We start from the raw sequence: 16,663 nt of genomic DNA, 5'->3' as shown, positions 1-16,663 counted from the left end.
GTTCTATATGAGACAGCAAGTTAAGACTATAATTTGTTTGGGGACATCTTATTAATATTTTGTGTAATTTATAGGGTGGGTTTCTCCGTCTCCAGAACTAATTTTCTTATCCAAAAAGCTGCATCACAGGATAAGGTGATAGACAGATAGATAGAAAGAAAGGAAGGGAGGGAGGGAGGGAGGAAGAAAAGAAAAAGAAAGAAAGAAAGAAAGAAAGAAAGAAAGAAAGAAAGAAAGAAAGAAAGAAAGAAACACAAGCATATTACTAGCAAGGGAGTTTACATTAATCTAACCAACTCATCAAAACCCAAAACATGTTTATGGCACACACAGAAGTACTGCATGGATAAATAAACCTTCAGTCAGGACCAAAACTATAGGTATGCAAAAACCTGGTTGAAATCAGGGTTTGAAGTGCCCTCAGGAAGAAAAAGGAACCACAGACCCTAGAGTCCTCTTTTTCTTCAAAGTAAATAAACTAACAAGTTTTTCATGCGTATCTGTTAAGTGCTTAATATTATGAGTAACACAGAAGAGTCATATTACATTGCCCCCAACTTCTAGAAGTCCTCAAGAGGAAGCCACTGTTGGTTCATGGAGAGTGGGAATGGTCTGATCTAATAACTTGTATAAGAAATCATAAAATGTTAGAAGGAACCTCAAATAATCTAGTAAAAAAAATTGTTTTGAGACAGAGGGGGTGCAAGTGAGTGAGGGGCAAAGAGAAAGAGAGAGAGAGAGAGAGAGAGACAGAGAGGGAGAGAGAGAAGCAGGGCTCACCTGAAGCAGGGCTCATGTTTACCTGAAGCGGGGCCTGAGCTTACCCAATGTGGGCCTCGAACTGAGTTCATGACCCGAGCTGAAGTCAGATATTTAACAACTAAGCCACCCAGGTGCCCCCATCTAGTAAAATTTTATAGACTAGAAAACTGGGGCACAAAAGTGTTTTCTTCTCTTATTTAGGTAACATAGATGGTTAATGACAAAGCAAGTGCTAGAACTGCAGTTACAACAGAGATTGCCTAGGGGCGCCTGGGTGGCTCAGTCAGTTAAGTGTCCAACTTTGGCTCACGTCATGATCTCATGGTTTGTGAGTTCGAGCCCAGCGTTGGGCTCTGTGCTGACAGCTCAGGGCCTGGAGCTTGCTTCAGATTCTGTGTCTCCCTCTCTTTCTCTCTCTCTCTCTCTCAAAAATAAATAAAAACATTAAAATAAATATCAGCAAAACTGAAAGCCAACTGACACAATGTGAGAAGATATTTGCAAATGACATATCAGAGAAAGGGTTAGTATCCAAAATCTACAAAGAACTTATCAAACTCAACACCCAAAAAACAAATAATCCAGTGAAGAAATGGGCAAAAGACATGAATAGACACTTCTCCAAAGAAGACATCCAGATGGTCAACCGACACATGAAAAAATGCTCAACATCACTCATCATCAGGGAAATACAAAGCAAAACCACAATGAGATACTGCCTCACATCTGTCAGAATGGCTAACATTAACAACTCAGGCAACCACAGATGTTGGCGAGGATGCGGAGAAAGAGGATCTCTTTTGCCTTGCTGGTGGGAATGCAAGCTGGTGCAGCCACTCTGGAAAACAGTGTGGAGGTTTCTCAAAAAACTAAAAATAGAACTAGCCTACGACCCAGCAATTGTACTACTAGGCATTTATCCAAGGGATACAGGTGTGCTGTTTCGAAGGGACACATGCACCCCCAGGTTTATAGCAGCACTATCAACAATAGCCAAAGTATGGAAAGAGCCCAAATGTCCATCGATGGATGAATGGATAAAGAAAATGTGGTATACATATATACAGTGGAGTATTACTCGGCAATCGAAAAGAATGAAATCTTGCCATTTGCAACTCTGTGAATGGAACTGGAGGGTATTATGCTAAGTGAAATTAGTCAGAGAAAAGACAAAAATCATATGATTTCACTCATATGAGGACTTTAAGAGACAAAACAGATGAACATAAGGGAAGGGAAACAAAAATAATATAAAAACAGGGAGGGGGACAAAACAAAACAGACTCATAAATATGGAGAACAAACTGAGGGTTGCTGGAGGGGTTATGGGAGGGGTGATGGGCTAAATGGGTAAGGGGAATTAAGGAATCTATTGAAATCATTGCTTCACTATACACTAACCAATTTGGATGTAAATTTTACAAAATAAAAAATAAAGTTAAATTAAAAAAAAAAGAAACCGGAACCTCAAAAAAAAAAAAAAAAGAAAGAAAGAAAGAAAGAAATGAAAAATAAAATAAATAAATAAAAGTCATGACATCCTTTAAAAAAAAAAAAAAAAAAGACAGAGATTGCCCAGGGGTGCCTGGGTGGATCAGTCAGTTAAGATGCTAACGTCTGCTCAGGTCATGATCTCATGATTCATGAGTTTGAGCTCTGCATCAGGCTCTCTGCTGTCAGCATGGAGCCTGTTTCAGATCCTCTGTCTCCAGTCTTTCTGTCCCTCTCCCACTCAGGATCTCTATTTCTCTCAAAAAACAAAACAAAAAAAAAATAAAACATTATTTTAATAAATTAGCATTTATTATTTAGAAGTTTATAAATAAACTTAACATTCAATAACATTAAAAAAAAAAAAAGAAAGATTGCCCGATGGTATATGCGACAAAGGAATGACTGTTAAGTCCTACTATCTCTTTTTGACAGCATGTGGTAGCATAAACTAGAGGAAAACTTTCTACAAAGCATTTGTCTAGGTATATAAAACCCCCCACTTTATATGATACCATATACTTTACTAAGACTAAGGTCTAGTTTTTGGTGATCTTGAAGACCCTAGAATTTCCCGTCTGATAGAAGTTATCTCTAACTGGGGGCTCTGACTATTGAACAGTCAGTACAGAACAATGTGATTTATGAAGGGGACTTATGGCTTGGGTAAACCTCCTAATTGATAATACTCTGCATATTGTCACACATGGATGTGCTGAGAGTGTAAGTAAGGTTTCCCTGAGGGCAACAAAAGCTTTGTCTTTGGGACCTTCCCATACCAAGCTCTACGAATATTTCCCTTTGGCTGGTTCTGATTTGTGTCCTTTTGCTGTAATAAAACTGAAATTAAATATAGTGCATCCCGATTTCTGTGAGTTATTCTAGCAAATCTGAGTGGGGAGTGGGAACCCCTAAATTTGAAGTCATTTGTTAAAAAAACGAGAGTGGTCAGGAGACCCCTGAACTTGTGGCTGGTATCTGAAGTAAGGGCAGCCTTAGGGAACATTGTGCCCTTAGCTTTGAATATGGCAATATGTTATAACAGATATACATTTTAAATTTTACTTTTTAAAAAATAGAAAGAAATAAATTTAAAAACTAAAAAGAAATTATAAACGTTTTTGATAAAATGGTTCATCTCTAATTTTTGCCTCTTTCAGCTCTCTGCTTGCTTTCATGTGCTTTGACTGCAATTAGTATTTAATGGTAAATTTTAGGCTTTAGGTATTTTACACATTAGTTTGTTTCTGCTTTGCTGTTCTCTCCCTGTGATATACACCTGTATGTGCTACTCTTCTGCATATGTCTTCTATCTGATTGGTTCATAATTTATCCTTCTCTTCTTTGCTAGTACCAATTTCTTTAAGTTTGATACCATTTGTTCTACATCCTAATTCTCAAGTCAGTTTTTTTATCCTTGTTTTTAAGCTCTTTTTCCTTGTCATTTTGAGAATAATACACATGATGAGGTCCTACAAATACAGACTCTTTAACAGAAGTATAACAAACAGTACCTCTGCAAAAAAAGTAACTGACAAACAAAACACTTCAGGTACTCAACAAATAAGTTTCCCTTTGATTTAATCAAATAGTAGGTTAGGATAATCCAAATCCTCAGAGCAAACAAATCTTATAAAAGAAATGTCTCATTTATTAAAAATGATAATTTACCAATGCTCCTAATTTTTAAAAATAGAGAACTGTGGAATAATTCTACTTCAATTAAAGAAACTCAAGAAAGAAAATGAAATGATTTATATGAAACCCACATAAAGAAGAAATTTAATCTGTTGATTCAGGAAAATTTCAGAACAAAACTGAATTTCTCAGAGAGTAAACAAACTAAAAACAAAACAAAATAAAAACAAACTATAGAAAGGCTTAAATTATACCTGATGAAATAATTCCATGTCAATTTCAGCTTCTGACTTCCAAGAGTTTTCATCTGATTGAAATAAAAACAGTAATTTACTAAAATTTTGAAACTTTTTTTACTTTGCAACTATACCTTTATAACAAAGTATAACATGCAACAATCTCAGTACCAGTACTATGCCTACTTACCAGAAATATTTTCTTGGAAAATAACTTTAGTTCCTTTCAGAAAGTTCTTGCCGATTAAAAATACTTCTTCCTCTCCTTTCACTGAACAGCTATGCAAGCTTTTCTTTAAGATTTCTGGCACTCCTGCTGGCTGAGCTGTGGGTACACATAAGCGTTCCATAAAAAGAACCACCAACACTTATTTCTTTTCTAAAATCAACTCAATTATCCAGTTCTAAAGAAGTTCTCTTTGTTGACCCCTGAGTTTGACTTCCTGGACTGTGCAACTTAACTTTCACCCTAACAGAGAAAAAAAACCCAGGAAAGCCCTATTAATTTTTAATAACTCTTAAAAGATTTTGTAGGGATGGATTAATGTCTAAGATTAGGTTTTATTACATGTCATCTTTGTTTTCTCATTATGTGAATAATAAAGTTTTAAAATGTGAGCTCAGGCATTTTTTTGTCTTAATATTTTTTAAAAATTCTACTTAAAAACAACCTTGTCCCACAACCCTAACCTCAAAAATGTCAGCTATGCTTTGCCATTATAGTACAAGATTTCTGAGTCAATGTGTGCCTCTGAGTGGGACTGACGGTTTCTTTAAGTATCTACACCCAGGACTCAAGAGGCTTCATACCAGAAGAACACCTAAAAACAGACTGAATCCAATTTAGAATAGTTTTTTCTACCAGGGGATGTCCCTGAATTAGGATAACCTGAGCTTAAGAAATAAAATGCACTTGTTTTTAAATTTTTAAATTTAACTAACTAACCACTGCTAAAATTAACAAAGAAGTTGAGGGGCGCCTTGGGTGGCTTAGCCAGTTAAGCGGCTGACTTCAGCTCAGGTCATGATGTCACCCTTCATGGGTTCGAGGCCCACATGGGGCTCCATGCTGACAGCTCAGAGCCTGGAGCCTGATTCAGATTTTGTGTCTCCCTTTCTCTCTCTCTCCTTCTCCCTCACTCGTGCTCTGTCTCTCTCTCCCAAAAATAAGTAAACAGGGGCTCCTGGGAGACTCAGTCAGTTAAGCACCTGACTTTAAGCTCAGGTCATGATCTCACTGTTCCTGAGTTCGAGCCTCACGTCGGGCTCTGTGCTGACAGCTCAGAGCCTGGAGCCTGCTTCGGATTCTGTGTCTCCCTCTCTCTTTGCCCCTCCCTCACTCATTCACTCTCTCCCTGTCTGTCAAAAATAACATTAAAAAATGTTTTTAAAAAATAAGTAAACATTAAAAAAAATTTTTTTTAAATATAACACAAATAAGTTGGAAAGTACTGAGAGGGACCAGATCTAACGAATTAATTATAATTAGCCTAACAACTTCCTCATGCCAGGATTTCTGTGAGAATTTTATAGGTATTGCTTAGCAAAACAGGTTTCAAGGTCCAGTAAATCTGGGAAATAATGGATTAAAGTTAAATGAACAAAATTAATATTCAATATATACTATAAATAAATATCCAAGAAGTGAATATAGTATCCAGTTTCTCCCTTATGTTAGACTCCAGAAACATTCTTCCTTACTGATACCTAAGGACTGGTTTTCTACTGGTTTTCTGGGATGCTAGTGTATGCAAACAAATACCTTTTAAGTACTCAAAAGAACTGCTCCCCAGGAGGTTAAGCACTTGGACACAGATTATACTATGTGGCATTTTAGTAAACCCTCACAACATATGCACTGCAAAGGTAAATTTAAATATGGCTTATACAACTCACCACCTTCTAAATTAATAAGATATTCCACTAAACTTTAGGAAAAGCTTTTTTCTTAGACACTTCTATATTTAAATAGTTAATTTTATCCTTATAAGAATACAATATGGGAAATATTTAATGTCAAAATATTCACCGTTCCTCTTTCCCTAGGTCCTTCCTCGTGGAAAGGCTGTAATTCTTGCTCCACTCTCATCAGAACTGGCCATGTGCCTTGTTTGTATAATGAAATGTGACCTGAAATAATGTGCCAGTTCCAAGGAAAACCTTTATAAGAACCTCACATGGTTCCACCATTTCCTTCTTTCTTCTACTACAAAAATGGCAAAGTTCCAGATAAGGGCAGCTTCTTCAGCCTGGATCCGACAATGAAGAAAATGGATCCACTTCCAAACCACAGTCAGTATTATCACAAAGTGAGGGAGAAGTAGGACTACTGTTGAATGCCACTGAGTTTGTTACTGCAACATCATTTAGCCTCACTTATTGATACAAGCTAGTAAGTATCCTAGCCTTTTAAAATATTTAAATGGCAAATGACATTTTCAGGAATGTCTAAGAGTTTAAAAGAAATTGTGAATGTATATCCATATACATTGGTTAGAACACACAGGGTTAATGCGTGAGGACAATGGAAATGGTTATTGGTCACGTGTTGGCAATCATATACCCCCTTTAAATGAAGAATTAACTAATTTATAGCTTTTTAATGTTTATTTATTTTTGAGAAAGAGAGAGACAGAGCACAAGCAAGGGAAGGGCAGAGAGGGAGACACAGAATCCGAAGCAGGCTCCAGGCTCTGAGCCGTCAGCACAGAGCCCAATGCGGAGCTCAAACCCACAAACCATGAGATCATGACCTGAGCCAAAGTCAGATGCTTAACCAACTGAGTCACTCAGGTGCCCTTAATTTATAGCTTTTTAGAGTAACACTGGAACTAGATATTTGTTTTGAAAGGACATTAAAAAAATACTAAATATTACTTTGAGTAGAAAACAAGAGGTGCAAAATTATATGAACACAATGTATTAACAAAATGAATGGAAAGTCTATAACCTTTCACCCCATTTTCAAATACTGTGTGGAAATTCCATTTCAGTGATGCTTATCAAAACTTTTTTTTCCTATCTCATTTTTTCCTTTTATGTATTAAGGTCATAAGATGGCCAAATGAGACTCCTCTGAAGGTACAACGTGTATATATCTTCTACATACTTGTATTTACATTATACAAAGAACTAGTCTGTTACTGTTCAAGATAATTTAACTTTTGACCTTAAAAGGTCTTTTCTATTAAAAAGTTTAATGGTTACTCAACAGCCCAGACATTATATTAAACAGAAGTAAAGTCAGTATTATTTAAGCATTAACTATTTTATTTTTATCTTTTTTTTTCCCAACGTCTATTTATTTATTGGGGACAGAGAGAGACAGAGCATGAACGGGGGAGGGGCAGAGAGAGAGGGAGACACAGAATCGGAAACAGGCTCCAGGCTCCGAGCCATCAGCCCAGAGCCTGACGCGGGGCTCGAACTCACGGACCGCGAGATCGTGACCTGGCTGAAGTCGGACGTTTAACCGACTGCGCCACCCAGGCGCCCCTATCTTTAAGTAATTAGTAAACCAGTTCTTCAAAGTGATCACACTGCTTAAAAAATTATAACACAAAAAAAGCAGCCACTTTTCTGATATTATAAAAACAATGTGCTTCTAGATGCTTTTCAAATAGTAGCCTCAAATATAAAGCTGAAAAAGGGCACCTGGGTGGCTCAGTTGGTTAAGCAGCCGACTTCAGCTCAGGTCATGATCTCATAGTTTGTGAGTTCGGGCCCCACACTGGGCTCTGTGCTGATAGCTCAGAGCCTGGAGCCTGCTTTGGATTCTCTGTCTCTCTCTCTCCCTGCCCCTACCCCGCTCACACTCTGTCTCTCTCTCTCTCTCTCAAAAAATGAATAAACATTAAAATAAATAAATAAAAGTAAAAAAAAATGAATATCTGAATACTGAAAAATAACAAAGCAAGTATTTCAAAGTGCCAAAAGAATTAAAGCTTTTTGATAATGTCTCTGAAGAGTGGAAACTTTACTCGATGATATTATCCTTTTCTTAAAGTTGTGCGATACACAGAAACAAGGGAGGTAGAAACATGTTAAATTCAGTCAGATTTAATACAATAATCATAGTAAGATAAAATCCAATATACATTATAGCAAAGAAAGCTATTTCTTCTTATTTTGCTGTATTTAAAAAATTAGTATTTGGGGTGGATACTAAAAAAGTATGCAAGCTGATACTCTTAGATTGATCTAGTATCATCAAATAAAAAATGTATGACTGTATTGTCTGCAGAAATAGAAATACATCAAGAATATAAAAGGGGATAATTCTTCCATCCCCTTAAAAACAAACAAACAAAAACCGACAATGGAGCCAATGGTCATTGTTAAACTAACAAATAGAAGTAGGACTTCTTTTTCAACGTCACAAAGCACATGAATTCTGGCAATAGCCCTTCTTTCCACTGAGTGTTTCTAGATGGAAGATGAAGTGTCTGTTTCCTCTCCTCCCTTCCACCTCTATCACCTTTGGCCCCTCTTTCTTTTTTACCTCCCTCTTATTTTCCTGTTTCCTTCTACCTCCCATTCCAATTCTAACCCTTCATACTAACCTATTTCCTCTTCACCTCTCTTTCTACTCCAATTGCTCAAACCTACCAAAAAGGTTATATTCATGGAAATAAACATAAACCAAAAACCCATAATCAACATTCTTATTTTTAATTTTTTAAATAAAAAGAATTTTGGGGTCCTTTGTTTCACTGTGTATTACCTATATGTTTACTTTTCCTCTTCCCTCATATCCCACTCCAAAGCCGAAGTGCAAGCCTCAGGCTTCCTAAGGTGGTCAGGTTAAAATTCAAATTCTTTAGCTCAACACACAAATCTTTACAAAAGAGATCTTGCCTAGCTCTACTAGCTTCAAATCTTACTACTTCTTCATAGTATCTTTTTATTCCAATCATATCAAACTCTTTTTAATTCCCCTAAAAGAAGCATACACTTTCATGGAGTAGATTTATATTCACTGTTCCTTCTGACGAGGATAATCTTCATCTAAACCCTGTCCTGCCCTGGCTTACTTCTATTTGTCCTTCTAGATACTGCACAAATATTACCATCTCCAAATAAGATGTTCTTCTTTCCTAATGTTTCCATTGTACCCTACTGATGCATCTATTGTTGCTTTTTTTTCTTTTTTTTTTTTTAAACAGAGAGAGAGCACATGCGTGCACAGGAGAAGGGGCAGAAGGAGACAGAGAATCTCAAGCAGGCTAGATCTCCCCACTGAGAGATCATTACCTGAGCTGAAATCAAGAGTTGGATGCTTAACTGAATGAGCCACCCAAGCACCCCTGCTATAGTCTTTATATCATTTTGTAATAGGACATTGACTTGTCTGTTTTTCCCTCTAGCTTGTTAGAGTAAGCTCCTTAAGCTATCATGTCTTTATTTCCAGAGTTGGGCATGTTGTAACTATCCCTTAAATTAGCTATGAAGTTTTGGGGCACCCAGGTGGCTCAGTTGGCTAAGCATCTGACTCTTGATTTCAGCTTGGCTTATGATCTCACAGTTCGTGGGTTTGAGCGGGCAGTGCAGAGCCTGCTTGGGATTCTCTCTCTCTCTCTCTCTCTCTCTCTCTCTGCACCCTGTCCCCCATGCTCTCTTTCTCTCAAAATAAATAAGCTTAAAAAAATTAGCTATGAAGTCTTCTCAAAACATTGCTAAGATCCAACTTTGGAGATTCTAACTAAGCGACTTTTTTTTTTTTTTTTTTTTTTTTTAATCCTAAGTGTACCACAGAAGACTAACAAATAGCCAGGATTGAGGCACAATGCATTTATATTGAATAAATGATGACAGAATGTCAATCAGGCAGTATTCTGTTAGAATACTGTACTGTTTCTATGAAGTAAATTGTAGCCCCAATAAGCACAACTGTTAAAAAAAAAAAAAAAAAAAGCCCATCTGAACAATTTTACTGCCTGCCAAAATTTGCTGACCAATCCAATGAATACAAATATTTTGGTAGTAAATCATATTTTGATTTCAAAAATAAGTCAAATAAAATTATTGAAAACAGAGGTAAAATGATGATAAAATTAAAACAAAGAATTCAGTTCCCTTCAATATTTTCAGAAAACTGATGTTAAAACAGGGAGTAGAAGTACAGAGAAATGGTTTTTTACTTTTTAAAAAATTTGTCTTCTATTAGTCATAAATGAATTTCAAAGAAATGTTAAACAAGAAAACTGTCCACCATATGATCCAGCAATTCTATTCCAAAGTCTATACTCAAGAGAACTGAAACCACATGCCCACACAAAACCTGTACACGTATCTTCATAGTAGCGTTATTCACAACCAAAAGTTGGAAACAACCCAAATGTCCATGAGTGGATGAATGGATAAACAAATTGTGGTATATCCAAACAATGGAATACCATTTAGCCAAAGTGCCTGATATATGCTACAGTATCAGTGGATCTTGAAAACATTATGCTAAGTGAAAGAAGCCAGATAAAAAGACCACACAGTGTATGATCCCATTTACATGAAATGTACAGAATAGGCAAATCCATAGAGACAGAAAATACAACAGTGGTTACCAGGGTCTGGGGTAATAGAATAGAGAGTGACTGCTAAGAGTTACAGGATTTCTTTCTTTCTTTCTTTCTTTTTTTAATGATTATTTATTTTTGAGAGTGAGACCGAGAGATAGAGCACAAGCTGGGGAGGGGCACAGCGAGAAGGAGACACAGAATCTGAAACAAGCTCCAGGCTCTGAGCTGTCAGCCCAGAGCCCGACATGGGGCTTGAACTCACGAACTGTGAGATCATGACCTGAGCTGAAGTCAGACACTTAACCAACTGAGCTACCTCAGCACCCCAGGGTTTCTTTTTGAGGTAGCAATAAAAATGTTCTAAAATTAGATAATGGTGATGGTTGTACAACTTTGAATATGATAAAAAATTGTACACATTAAAAGGCTCAAATGCAAGGTGTGCAAATTATATCTCAGTGAACTATTATAAAAGAAAAAAAAGAAACCATCTTCTATGGGACAGAAAGCATAAGACTGACTGTACATAAATTTAAGATAATTAAGTGCCTATATGTCAATACCCTAATTATAAGCTATACAATTTAAGAAGTATATCTGCTATTATGTTAAAATTGATAAAAATAAAATCTTTCCTATATTCTGCAGTAGACACCAGCTCAAAACAATGAACAACAAAAAAAATCAGATTATCTCCTATTTCTTTGTTCATTTCCTAACCTGAACAGTCTCATTCCTCTCCTATTATACAAAAAGTGAAACTAATCATTTCTATTTTATTAATAACACAGTACTATTGTTAAGATCAAATGGGATAATGTAGCACTATTATTAACAGGAAACTCCATTAGATTAATATTCACTAGAGAGGTGAAATGAGTGAACTACGGAAGAGTTGGAACCAGGGCTTGGGCATGATTATCCCAGTCTTCTTTCCTCTCTCTTCTGCATCTGCCTACATGCATAAAGCATACATTTTAAACTTTTAATATTTATTTATTTTTGAAAGAAGGAGAGAGCGTGAGCAGGGGAGGGACAGAGAGAGAGGGAAACAGGATCTGAAGCAGACTCCATGCTGACACAGAGAGCTTGACGTGGTGCTCGAACCCACAAACCATGAGATAACCTGACCCTAAGTTGGACACTTAACCAACTGAACCATCCAAGTGCCCCTCACCTGTAGGACACCTGTTGTGTGTCCTAATGCTAATATTTAAACAACAGTAATTAAAAAGTAATAAAATTTTTCTGGGGCGCCTGGGTGGCGCAGTCGGTTAAGCGTCTGACTTCAGCCAGGTCACGATCTCACGGTCCGGGAGTTCGAGCCCCGCGTCGGGCTCTGGGCTGATGGCTCAGAGCCTGGAGCCTGTTTCCGATTCTGTGTCTCCCTCTCTCTCTCTGCCCCTCCCCCGTTCATGCTCTGTCTCTCTCTGTCCCAAAAATAAATAAAACGTTGAAAAAAAAAATTAAAAAAAAAAAAAGTAATAAAATTTTTTTAATATTTCATTTTGTTACCAGTTTAACAATAAAAAAGACTGACCAACCTACAGACTGCTGTGTAGCGTATTTAAAGAAAACTCATGATCAAGTAAAGTTACATTCTGAACACAGAATAAGGACATTCATTACATAAGATGACAGGTTTTTAGAAAAATCAAATCACCGATCCATTAGGAATGTACAGGTCAGGAGGCTTAGAGGTGCCTGGCTGGCTCAGTTGGAAGAGCATGTGACTCTTGATCTCAGGGTTGTGAGTTCAAGCTCCACATTGGGTATAGAGATTACTTATGTAATTTTTTTTTTTTTTTTGTAAGAGTCTTAGACTCTTGCCTAAATGATTATATCTAATTGATATTCATAGAAATCACTATTAGAAATATTTTTAAGCTAGCTATACATTTTAAGGAAAAAATCCTATTTGCATGAAATTCTATGAAAATAACAATAATAAATAAATAGGGAAATTATTGTCTAAACATATTTGCAAATTAAAAGAAGCATGGCAACTATTACTGCCTCTTTATTTTTTTACTTCTTCTTGCAAAAAATATTAAATTTGAGAATTGACACACAATGTTACAATAATTTCAAATGTACAACACAGTGATTAAACAACTCTATACCTTATGCTATGCTCACTATCATATGTTAGTGTTATCATATGTTAGCTCAGCTATCATGTTACCTACCATGCAATGCTATTCTAATACTATTAACTGTATTTCTGTACCTTTTATTCTCTTTCATTCCATAACTGGAAGCCTGTATCTTCTACTCCGCTTCATCCATTCTGCCCATCCCCCAGCTCCCTGGCAGCCATCAGTTTGTTCTCTGTATTTACAAGTCTTATTCTTTTTATTTATTCACATTTCTTTTGTTTTTTAGATGCTACATATAAGTGAAATCATATGGTATTTGTCTTTCTCTGCCTGACTTACTTCACTTAGCATAATACCCTGTAGGTACATCTATGTTGTCACAGATGGCAAGACCTCATCATTAGTATCCCTTTCTTTCAGATAAAGTACTGCTCATTTGTATCTAATCCAATTTCTCTAAGCAGATGGAAAGTAACAAATAGTCAATTAAAGGAATAAAATATATATCCTACATCTCCATAATAAATGACTTCTATAAAAGAAAATGGAAGGGACCATATAGGTATTCAAGTAAAATCCCCCAACTGAAATCTATTTTCTAAATTCATAAAGTCTAAATTACACAACATAAATCTCCTAGGTAGAGGAAGCAGTTCACTAACACAATCTCGTTCTGTAACTATTGCCCTAACCTTTCAGAGGCCATGGCTAGGATGAAATAAAGTGCTCAAACTTGGTTTCAGCACTGCAATTTTAAGTGATTGTAATGACAATATAGCATAGTGGCTAAAAGAGGTTGTGAATCTTGGTCTTATTATTTACTAGCTATGTGATCTTGAGGAAGTTATTTAATCTCTCTAAGTCTTAGTTTCATCAACTGTAGAGTGGAATCCATATAAGGTAACAGAGAAGAGTAAATGATACAATGCTTATAAACAAAATCCCCGGCATACAGAGTTCAAAGCATGTTAACTTTTATCATTAACTGTATATCCTTTCCACTGTGCGCTGCTGCTTCTAAGAGCTGTCATATCTACCCCCCACCTCGACTCCCAGCGAGAGAGACTTTTTGAAATATGGACATATATTATCTTTAATAGTGATAATTAACAAATGATAATAATTACAGATGAAATTTCAGAAAATCATGTTTTCTATTTCTTTTGTATTCTCTACCACCTTTAGCTGAATATATTTATATCTTAAGAATGCCTTGGGGCGCCTGGGTGGCGCAGTCGGTTAAGCGTCCGACTTCAGCCAGGTCACGATCTCGCGGTCCGTGAGTTCGAGCCCCGCGTCAGGCTCTGGGCTGATGGCTCAGAGCCTGGAGCCTGTTTCCGATTCTGTGTCTCCCTCTCTCTCTGCCCCTCCCCCGTTCATGCTCTGTCTCTCTCTGTCCCAAAAATAAATAAACATTGAAAAAAAAAATTTTTAAAAAAAGAATGCCTTAATGAAACAGAAAATGAAGAAGTGACTAAACAAACTAATGAAAGAAAGAGCAAATGATTACATAAAGTTGGCAACCATTTGCCAGTCTCTGCTAAAGTAGTAGGATGTGAATTATCTAGCATTTCTGGCTCTGGCCTCGAGAGAATGGCTATGGTCATGGTCAAAGTATTACTTCACATAAAAAAATAAATGCATACACACCACTAAAATTGGAACTGTATCCTAGTAAGAGTCAAGTTGGAACATATCACATATTATAGTAAATCCAGAATTGGAGCACCCCAATTAGAAAAGCTTAAGAATTCAATAAACCATCTATAGACTCTTTATTTTGTCTTTATCTACATATAATAGACATGGAATATACGATCTGTAAAAGCAGTCTATTTATAATTGCACATCACCCAGAAATAGCCTAAAGAAATACTAGTATCAAAACAAATTTGTTATAATAACAAAAAATAGAGAAATCCAACTGAGCTCTCTTGAGATCAGAAAGATATTTTAGTACTTTAAAAAAGACTATGGTGTTTGCTAAGCTAAAGTACGGCTATAAGCATTTTTGAGATGAATTAAAAGAAAGGGAAAATAAGATTTACAAAGGATGAATAATTTGACAAAACAAAAATACAATTACAAAGGCTGTGTAACTCTCCTAGGGGTAGCAAGGTCATAATACCCAAAACAACCCAACAGGAAATTCAATTGAATGGAACAGTCTATTCTGCTCTTCTGAATTCAGGTGTTAATTATAATGAAGCAATGCTAAAGAAAATTACACTCAATGAAAATCTTAAGTGATACATAAGGGAAAAAATTTTCTATTTACTGCTTGTAATAATGCTCATTATAGGGAAACCAGAATATACTGTGAGGCACATACAACAATAAGATTAAATTTAAACACACATGTACACACATCATTTACTTCCTAAGCCAAGATTAGCAAAATAAGAATTATGATTCCCACTTGCGAAAACTATACTTTAATGCTTTGATTTGTAATCAGAACTCCAACTGCTGTATATTTACAAAGTTCTACTTACCTTAATGTTTCTTATGTTCTAATACCAAACAGACTTAAGATCACAGCAATTTATCACACAGTGAAGAATCCTTTGGCTTTGGAATTTAATTCAGGTAAACCATTCAAAGTACTTTTTAATTTATTTTTTTTTTTTTAATTTTAAGTAGGCTCCACAGCCCATATGGGGCTTGAACTCACGACCCTGAGATCAAGAGTCACATGCTCTAGCACCTGAGCCAGCCAGGTGTCCCCTCAAATTACCTTTAAAAGTAGTATGGGATAATAATAGGGAACTACAAAATGCTACATATCTTCTCAATTTTACTTGATATTATCCACCTATAGTCTAGGAAACCTGACTACAACTTTTAAAATGCTTCAAATTTTGCACCATTATAAGCTACAGTCTTTAAAACATCTGAAATTTAGCTATGTCTGAAAATTAATAGAAAACAAAACCAAAAAAACTTGATATGTATTTTCTTACTTACTACATAAAATCGGAGAGGAGGGTGTTTGCAGTGTCAAAGTGGAGCCATCTTTCCTTGTGATATTAACTCTAAAAACCAATCTTGCACGAGTGCTTTTTTTCTTGGAACCAGCAATTCCTATTCTGGCTTCAACATCAGCATTCCTCAATTTCAATATCCCTACGCAGTCCACCCTGACACAGAAAAAAATACATTAACCAATATTTTCTGTTATATAAATAGCACAATATTCTTAACCAAATAAGTTTCTTTTTAAAAAATTTGCTAATTATTAATTTTTTGAATATGTAATACAATCATAACGTTCCAAATTCAAATAATACAGTAGGGTAAATTCTGAATATTCATAATTCTTAACCTTGACAACTTTTCATTTACAAAAATGCAAAAAGTAGTAAAGTAAAATCACTATCTCAAAATTGGAACGTAAGTAATAGCTTACAAGAGATACTTTTGCCATTTTTTCTTTTCTTTTCTTTTTTTTTTTTTTTGAGAGAGAAAGAGACAGTGCAAGCAAGGGAGGGGCAGAAAGAGAGGGAGAGAATCCCAAGCAGGCTCCACGCCCAGCACAGAGCCCCACATATGCCTGATCTCACGACCACGAGATCATGATACCAGGCAAAATCAAGAGCCCTATACCTAACTGACTGAGCCACCTAGGCACCTTAGCCATTTTTTAATTTTAATTTTAATTTATTTATTTTTAAAGTATGCTCAACGTGGGGCTCAAACTCATGACTCTGAGATTAAGAGTCATATATTCTACTGACTGAGCCAGCCAGGCATCCCAATCACTGTTTTTAGAAAATAAATGGGGGTGCCTGGGTGGCTGTCAGTTAAGCATTTGATTTCAGCTCGGGTCATGGTATTGGGTTCTTGAGTTCAAGCCACACATCAGGCTCTGTGCTGGTGGTATGGAGCCTGCTTGGGATTCCCTCTTCCCCCCTCTTCTGCC

The 16,663-nt window shown here is 36.2% G+C and overlaps 1 protein-coding gene across 11 annotated transcripts in view; it reads right to left on the bottom strand.

Annotated features, from left to right (window-relative positions):
- The window catches only part of NFAT5 (nuclear factor of activated T cells 5), a 118,229-nt gene that overhangs the window by 32,446 nt on the left and 69,120 nt on the right, over nt 1-16,663 (bottom strand). For all 11 annotated transcript variants that reach the window (XM_043599539.1, XM_043599536.1, XM_043599538.1 and 8 more), the window contains 3 exons: nt 15,709-15,881; nt 4,318-4,452; nt 4,146-4,198 (listed from right to left, as the gene is read on the bottom strand). In XM_043599539.1, the coding sequence (XP_043455474.1) occupies nt 4,146-4,198; nt 4,318-4,452; nt 15,709-15,881 (361 nt within the window). The remainder of the gene's footprint in view (nt 1-4,145; nt 4,199-4,317; nt 4,453-15,708; nt 15,882-16,663) is intronic.

Source organism: Prionailurus bengalensis, chromosome E2 (genome assembly GCF_016509475.1).
Source record: "Prionailurus bengalensis isolate Pbe53 chromosome E2, Fcat_Pben_1.1_paternal_pri, whole genome shotgun sequence".
NCBI lineage: Eukaryota > Metazoa > Chordata > Mammalia > Carnivora > Felidae > Prionailurus > Prionailurus bengalensis.
The sequence above is the reverse complement of the archived record's forward strand: the minus strand, read 5'-3'. Positions and strand labels throughout refer to the sequence as shown.